Source organism: Grampus griseus (genome assembly GCF_964374135.1).
Source record: "Grampus griseus genome assembly, chromosome: 20".
Taxonomy (NCBI): Eukaryota; Metazoa; Chordata; class Mammalia; order Artiodactyla; family Delphinidae; genus Grampus; species Grampus griseus.
Window position 1 is genome coordinate 18767939 of NC_139014.1, and position 8365 is coordinate 18776303.

At 56.0% G+C, this 8365-nt stretch overlaps 1 protein-coding gene across 1 annotated transcript; it reads left to right on the forward strand.

The window, feature by feature from the left end:
• Positions 1 to 1379: 1379 nt before the first annotated feature.
• On the forward strand, positions 1380 to 8248 carry VAT1 (vesicle amine transport 1). Its single transcript, XM_082678282.1, has 6 exons — positions 1380 to 1831; positions 4790 to 4997; positions 5400 to 5570; positions 5675 to 5764; positions 6323 to 6564; positions 6722 to 8248. Exons 1-6 carry the CDS (start codon positions 1421 to 1423, stop codon positions 6803 to 6805), a joined length of 1206 nt encoding a protein of 401 aa, XP_082534408.1. The 5' UTR covers positions 1380 to 1420; the 3' UTR covers positions 6806 to 8248.
• The last annotated feature ends 117 nt before the right edge of the window (positions 8249 to 8365 follow it).

Below are 8365 nucleotides of genomic sequence, written 5' to 3' on the forward strand. Positions count from 1 at the left end.
CGGAGACGGGGACAAAGAAGAGGAAGATAGAACTGCCCAGGGTGACAGCCCTTCTGGAGCCAGAGACAAGCTCTAAAGTGATTTCAGGCTTGATTCGGAGTCTAACAATAATCAAACCTCTGTTTTGCATTTGCATAGCATCTTTTACCGTTTAAAAGCGCTTCTTTAAATAGAGGATACTCGATTTAATTTTATCTTTACCATGCACCTCTCTGGGCTCTCCCGTGTAAGTAAGCAAGGAAGTGAGAGTGGTGGGCTTGGGCTGAAAGCAGGAAGGGTGTGGGAGAAGGGAAGGGAGGAGAGGGCAGGGGTGGGGCCCTGCTTCTACCTCAGTGGCCATGAAGGGTCTGCCATCCCCTTTCCCAAATTTGCTCCTGGGAACAGACCAATCCCGCCCTCCCTTCCCCTCCCTGGGAACTGGGGCTGCCTTAGCCGACTTCTGTCCATTCACCATGGGCTTTTCTCATGGAGATAGGGGCCTGGAGAGGAGACCACAGGGCTTTCCTGAGCTCCAGCAGCAGCATTCCTATCCCCTCCATCTGGGGCTCCCACACCCAAGGAGATGGGGAGGGTGGACGAGAAGTCCCTTGAGTACTCCTCCCTGTTGTCCCCCATCTCCCCCAGATGCCATATCCAGCTCTGAGGACTGATTTCCAGGAAGTCAGGGGGGGATTGGGGAGGGTGAGAGCTTCACACACACTCTCCCTGATGGCCATGCTCAGCTGTAATTCCCTCCTCCTGGCCCATGTGTTTTCTGGTCCCCGTCAGTCTAGCTGTCCTGCTTCCCTAGGCTCCCACCTTCTTGAGGACACTGTCCAGTGTTTCTGGTCGGCTAATGTCAAAGCAGATGAGCACAGCATCCGAAGATTAATTAGATTAATTAGAGCAAGCAACACCATCACCATTTTACAGAAAGGACAATTGAAGTACAGAGCTTTAACAAAGTCAGATGGCTCGGTCACCCTGCTCCAAGTTTGCCACTGCAAGCAAAGAATGGGTCTCATATGGGTCGTGTCAGAGCCTGAGGTACAACTCGGTTGGGTTCCGCTCCACAGGTGGCTGGCTCCCCACATCTGATGTAAGCTCAGGTTTTGGGATCGTCCTTCAGACTGTCCCTTAATATATTTTTAGCTTAATTATTATGAATAAATAAGTAAATTAACTCGCAGTCTTCATGATCCCAAGAAGGACCTCGCGTGGGCCCGTACCCAATAAGCGCCTCCTCTCCACTTCTCGCGCTCGCGCCGCACCTGCACGGTGGCCCTGGCCCTTTAAGTCCGCGCTCGAGGCCCCGCCCCCGTCCCGGCGCCCCGCCCCGCCCGCTCCGAGTCGGCAGCCTTAGCAAGTCCTGACTCGCGCCCCGCCTTCCCCAGCGGTGCACTCTCGGTCCAGCTGTGCGCGCACGTCGAGCGTCCCAGCCATGTCCGCCGAGAGAGAGGTAGCCGAGGCGGCCACCGTGGTGGCGGTGGCCGAGGCAGAGGCTGGAGAAGATGCCTCTTCGCAGCTCCCGAAGGCGGAGGAGGCAGCCGGCGACGCCCAGCCACCCGCGGCCTCCGAGGGGCCCGTCGCCCCTTCGCCGCCGCCGCTGCGCTGCCTGGTGCTCACCGGCTTCGGTGGCTACGACAAGGTGAAGTTGCAGACCCGGCCGGCCGCTCCCCCGGCCCCCGGGACCGGCCAGCTGACGCTGCGCGTCAAGGCCTGCGGGCTCAACTTCGCCGACCTTATGGCCCGGCAGGGGCTGTACGACCGGCTGCCGCCGCTGCCCCTCACTCCAGGCATGGAGGGCGCGGGCGTGGTGATCGCTGTGGGAGAGGGAGTTAACGACCGCAAGGTGAGCGGGCCAGTGCAGGGCAGGGCAGGGAGAGGCTGCGCGGGCCACGGGGCAGTGGGGCACGAGTGGGCGGGCGCCATAGGTGTGGCAGAGCCGGGGAAAACTGGCACGAACCCGGGTAGACGGGCATGGAAGACGTAGGAAAGGAGCCTGTGCTCTGAGGCTCCTGGAAAACTGGATTTATATTTGGGGGTGGGAGATTGAGATGAAGTAATTGCCCCCTCCCCAAACATTTTAATTGTGGCCGCCGCCCCGAAACGGTGCTGGTGCTGGATGGGTGGGGAAACAATAAGGAGCCTATGCGCATGCGCACAATGACCTTTAAGGCCCCCTCCCACCACCCGTGAAACCTATCCTGTACCCCTGCCCACTAAACACTCCGCGGGTAATTGTGGTCTGTGACTCTGAGTGACGGTCGGTACCTTTTTCCCACGAGGGAGCCTGAAGAGCTATATAGTCGGGGTTGGGCGGGGGCGCAGGGCCGTGCCAGAGCCCTAGTCACATGCAGCCCCGTGGTCTGTGGGGGTGTGAGGCGGCCCCTCCCAGAGCAGGGCCTTAGAGACAGGCACGCCCATCATGGAGGAGAGGGAGTCTGCCACCCCTTCCTCCCGCGCACCGGCCTTATACTGCCAGTCTGATCGGGGGTGGGTGGGGGTGAGAGTGGGGACGGGGTGGGGTGGGGTGGGGGGCGAGATTGGGTGTCTGGATCTTTGTCTTGGGCTCTCTGTCTCCCGTGACTGCACTGTCTCCTCCTCCGGTGACTCAGCCAGCGGACCACGACCCCGGGCTGCCCTTGGGAACTTTGGGCGGAACCCACCTCTGTCTTCTCGTAGAGGACCCTCTACTGAGAAACCGGGCCGGTGCCCATTTGGGCTGGGGAGGGGGGTGTGGCACCGGGAGCAGGTTGGCCCAGCTCTGCCGGTCTGTGACTCCTTTTTGTTTATCATTAATCTTGGCGACAGCCCCAGGCACCGGAGAGTTTCAAATGGTCAACTTTTTGAGAGACTTGGGGTGAGGCCTTTGCACGTCATTTGTTTAGGGGTTTCTTTTCAAATCTGGCCCCTGCAAGAGAGACTCATCAAATGCAGACTTTCTTCTTGCCAGACCTGTGGGTCCCAGAGCTCAGAGCTGGAATTTTTGGATTTATTGTACAGGCATACGTCTTCTTCCTCCTTAAAGGGCTTCTCTGTGGAATCAGCTCTGGCCCCACCCTTTCCACTGACTTCTAAATAATCCTACTCTAAGAAGAAGAAGGTGCTAAGAAGAATTTTTTTTTTTTTTTTGGTTGGGGGAGTAATAGTTCATGTTACTGCTGAAGGCCAACCACCTAACCTCTTCTCCCCACACTTTCCGCTTCGTAAATACAGGATATCCTGTCCAGGGTAAGAATATGATGTAAGAGGCTGGATTCGGAGGGGAGAGCCCCCGCTCCCTCCTGATATCTGGGCTGGGGAAGGGTCATGGGCCTGCCCTGTAATGGGCTGAGGGGTGAGCATTAGCCTGGGTAAGTGGACCTTGTTCTGGGCCAAATCTGCGACTGGCCACCACCTGGACTGACCACTACACTTTCCCCAGCTCTCCTGGGTTATTTCTGAGTCCACTAGTCCTGAGTCCTGGGGTGGGATGCTTCCATTGCTCAGACCTCGTCTCAGGCCAGTGCTTGCAGAGAAGGGTCCTACTCTGCCCTCAGTACTCCTCCTCAATGGAGTGTGGACATGAAAAAGGGTATGTGTGGGAGTCCCATCCCCCTGCCCCATGGATCCCAAGTCTCGTTAATGTACAGAATTCCCATCATTCCTGGCAGGGACCAAGACAGACTCGGATTGTCCTGGAACAGCACCCACACCTCCCTCTCCATGCTCTTCAGAGGACCATGAGAGGCCTTCCTCTGGAGACTGACCCCTTTCCCCTATCCTCCCCTTGACCCCAGTTGTTAAACTGGAGGGGAAGGTTCTGCTTCCTTTGCTCCCTTTCCCTCCTGCAAGGAGGCTCTTGTGCAGGTGGCTGAGGGTATGGGGAAGGGGAGGGGGGATGCCTTTTCCTGGTAGGTGGGATTGTGTGGCTCTCCTTGGCCATCACTCCTCCCCCCAGTCTCTGGGTGAAGCTTCTTTCTGAGCCCCCAGTGGCGGCTCAGATCCTTCTCCTGAGGTAACAGCCCTAACTGCTCAGAGGCCTTTACCTGCACTTTGGTCTGGCCCTTACAGCATACGGCCCTCTTCCTTCAGTTAATGGATTGGTGACCTCCCCTCCTTGCTTCTGATATTGTCATCATTGTTGTCCTTATTATCAGCTAACACTACGAAGTTCTTACTATGTGTCAGACATTAGGCTAAAAACCACTGATTTTTTGCTACTTAATCCTCATTAACTGCCCTGTTTTACAGATAGGAAAACTGGGGCTCAAAAAGGTTAGATAATTTTTATTTGCCCAAGGTCATAGTGTCAGTAAACAGTGGAGCCCATTTTTTTTTTAAACCTAAGCAGTTTGGTCTCTTCAATATTTCATGCTGCCCTAACTTGTAAGCTTCTTGCATTCAGGGATCTTACACAATAATAAAGTGTAAGATCTGTAAAATGGAGATAAGGATAGTATCTTCCTCAGGGGGCTGACGTGAGGATTGAGCGTTTATACGTAGAGCACTTACAATAGGGCCTGGCCTTGGTAAGCAGTCAATAAAGATAAGTTGTTATTGATGATATTATTATTACTATTGTTATTATTATAACCATTACCACGAGTACTGCTGCTGCTTGTACTATTACTTCATTGCCAGGAAGAGGGCCTTGTGCATAGTAGAAGGTCATAAATTACCAGTGGGTGAATGAATGAGTGAATGAATGATGCTCTTTTTCCATTCTTTTTTTTAATTTTTTAAATTAAAGTATAGTTGATCTACAATGTTGTGTTAGTTTCTGCTGTACAGCAAAGTGAATCAGTTTCTTTTTCCATTTTTCAAGGTCGGGGACCGGGTGATGGTGTTGATCCGGTCAGGCATGTGGCAGGAGGAGGTGACTGTGCCTTCGGCCCAGACCTTCCTAATGCCTGAGGCCATGACCTTTGAAGAAGCTGCTGCGTTGCTGGTCAATTATATCACAGCCTACATGGTCCTCTTTGACTTTGGCAACCTACGGCCTGGCCACAGCGTCTTGGTACACATGGCTGCAGGTGACAGGCACCCTCCATTTATCCCTTTTCCTTACCCCACCCAGATCTCCTTCCGGGCCTCTTCCCTGCTGCTTGTCTGGACTGTTGTCATGGCAACACTAGCTGCCTCGGCCTATGGTGCCCAGAGGCCTCTGCAGTGTTGTTGCCGTGGTAGCATTCAGCCACCAGGTCCAGCCTGGTGTGCTACCCATAGCAACGTGCCCTTGCCCAGCACCCCCTCCTTCCCAGCCACCTTCCCCCCAATTCTCAATCTTGGAAATTAGACATGGAATGATGGGAGAGAAAGCCTCAAGATGAGCCCAGGCAAAATGAAGGTGATGGGCTGGATCCTTGAGAGGTGAGAATGGAGAGTGGTGGCTGGACGACTCTATATCCCCCCTTTATGAAAGTGTCTTGCTTTAGGGGGTGTGGGTATGGCTGCCGTGCAGCTGTGCCGTACAGTAGAGAACGTGATGGTGTTCGGAACGGCCTCAGCCGGCAAGCATGAGGTGCTGAAGGAGAGCGGAGTCACACACCCCATCGACTACCACACGACTGACTACGTAGAGGAGATCAAGAAGATCTCTCCCAAAGGTGGGGTCAGGGAGTGGGAAGGGCTAGGATGGCATGGGACAGGGCGGGGCGTCTCCAGATCTGTGAATCCTAATGCTCTTCCTGGGCCCCCTACTTTCTGACAGGAGTGGACATCGTCCTGGACCCTCTGGGCGGGTCAGATACGGCCAAGGGCTACAACCTCCTCAAACCCATGGGCAAAGTAGTCACTTATGGTGAGTTGGTGGGCCGGGCTGGAGGGGGAGTTAGGGGAAGCAGGGTGGGGTCTGAGGGGTAGGATATAGGGGCCCAGGGCTTTTGAATGCAGAACGGACAGAGACTCCGGCGCTCTGTGGGAAGCATCACGGTTAGCCTGGTGCTGGATGTTGCTTTCACATCGCTCCCTCCTGGGTGTAGCTACTCGCCTTCTCATTCATGAGTCATAGCAAGTTCTGTGTTCTCTCTGTGTTCTTGTTTGGGGATTATTCCTGATGCAGTATCAACCAGTCTGCCTTCCTCTGTCCTACCTCCTGGGCTTCTTGGGCAAGTTGCATTTCCATTTAAAAAACTACTTCACACCAAAAATAAACAAGTATATAAAGCTTAGAGCAATCTTTGAGTCGGCTAGAGTCCATCTGGGCCAGGTAGCCAGCAGGTGGGAGATGCTCCTGTCACTCCCGGGTGCCGGTATGGATAATTGTAAGGGGCCCGCGGGGGGCAGATGAGCTTGGATCCAGACACACAGGGATGTGCCTGGCACCTGGATTCACAGGATGTGTCTCCTCGTCCCTCAGGAATGGCCAACTTGCTAACGGGCCCCAAGCGGAACCTGATGGCCGTGGCGCGCACATGGTGGAATCAGTTCAGTGTGACAGCTCTGCAGCTGCTGCCGGCCAACCGAGCCGTGTGTGGCTTCCACCTGGGCTACCTGGAGGGCGAGACGGAGCTGGTCAGCGGTGTGGTGGCCCGCCTCGTGGCTCTGTACAACCAGGGCCACATCAAACCCCACATCGACTCCGTGTGGCCCTTCGAGAAGGTGAGTGTGATGGCCCTGCAGGGAGGGCCTGGATAGGAGCCGTGAAGGCTGGGGTCCCTAGGGGAGGAGTTGTGGGAGGAGGAGGGCTGACTCCTTTAGGCCAGCTCCCTGGATGGGCCGAATGGCGCTGGGAGCAGAGTCTTGTCTTCCTCTCCAGGTGGCGGATGCCATGAGGCAGATGCAGGAGAAGAGGAACGTGGGCAAAGTCCTCCTGGTGCCTGGGCCGGAGAAGGAGAACTAGGCAGGGGGCTGGGAGACCCTCAGGGCCCGGGGAAGAGAGAAGCTGGGAAGCCATGTGCTGTTGGCCACCAGACCCTCGCGGTTCATCCTCTATCACAATGCGCTGCCCTCTTTCCCCCCAAGGTCTCTGCGGTGATGTCCTCTCCCCTGTCCTGTTCTTCCTCTTTAGTCAGGGCTTCCCCCTCCCCGCTTCCTGCCCTCTGAAGAGGTTGGGAAGTGACCACTTGGATGTCTGGGCCCTGCCAAGGGGACAGGGAGGGTCAGAGAGAGGCCGGCCACTTCCTGCCCCCACCCTTTCCCCGGGCCTCGCTGTGCTGCTTTTGTACCAAGGTTAGCCAATCCCTTCCCGTCCTGTTCCCTGTGCTTCCGCCTCCGCCTCGTCTGCCCTCCTGCCCCCGCCCCACACCTCCCCAAAGAATCGAAATGCCAGCTCAGGATATGGGGCCAATCTGTGTGAGTCCAGCATGTCCCTGTGTCGCCCTAGTGTCCCTTCAACCCGGGCCAGCCAGCGCCCACCTTGTTGTAAGGCCTCGTCCTCTTGTCCCCAATTTCTCGAGCACAATCGGCTTCTCCCACCTCCAGGGGTTCTGCCACTCTCCAGCAGGGGTGCCCCTTCCAGCAGGGGCGGGAGTCAGACCTGCTGCCCTAGGTCACCACTCTATGGGAGGGACACGGAGCCCTCTCCTCTTCACTGAGTTCTCTGGATTTGTTCTCAGTGCCTTAGCAATGGAAAGCTTGCTTGTGTGTGTAGGGGTCCCTGCCTCACACCTCCTGCCCCCGTCCTCCCCAGTGCCTTCCTTGTTCTGCTGGAGCTGGGGTTTCGCTGCTCCCCAGTCCCATAGCACTGCCAAAAATCTGTGTGTGTGCCGGTGTGTGGGGGGCCAGCCCCTAGCCTCCGGGGGCCTGTGCCATGTCCTGTCTTCTGGGGCTGTCGTTTCTCTATGGTGGTTGAGGCGGAAGAGGCGGGGAAGCTTTTTCAGCCTTGCAGCTAAGTGTGCCACTTACCAGCCAGAGCTCTGAGAGGCGATGCCATCTGCCTCTTGTTCTGGGACCAAAGTAAAAATCGAAGCACGTTCCCCATGTAGTCACGGAGGCCCACTGTCTCCTCAGAGCAGGGAGGCAGCTTTTCAGACTCAGCCCCAAACTTTGTTTACAGGGGTGGGGAGATGGAACAGGGGGTCAAAGCGGAGGTTTAGGACCTGGGCCACTGGAACCAAAGTGGGGACTTCCCGGGGCTAGGGGTGTAAGTCCCTCTGCCCTTGGATCTGGAATTAGGGCGGGTGATTGCCCAAGCCACTGCCATTGGGAGGTGGGGGGAGGGGCTCAGCCTCTTCATCTGAACGAGGCCTAAATGTGTGAAGTGCGATTTTCACTTTTGTGTACCCACCCCGTTATGGTTACCGAAGCTGCCTTTGTGTTTGTGTCAATAAAAAGCCAAACCCTGGGTGCTGGATGTTGCCTCTGATAGTGGACGGGAAGGGGAGCTTGTGGAAGGCCAGTGCTGCTAGTGGAAGGCTAGGGTTTCTCCCTCCCCCTAGCCTTCTTCCATGGCCTAATCGAG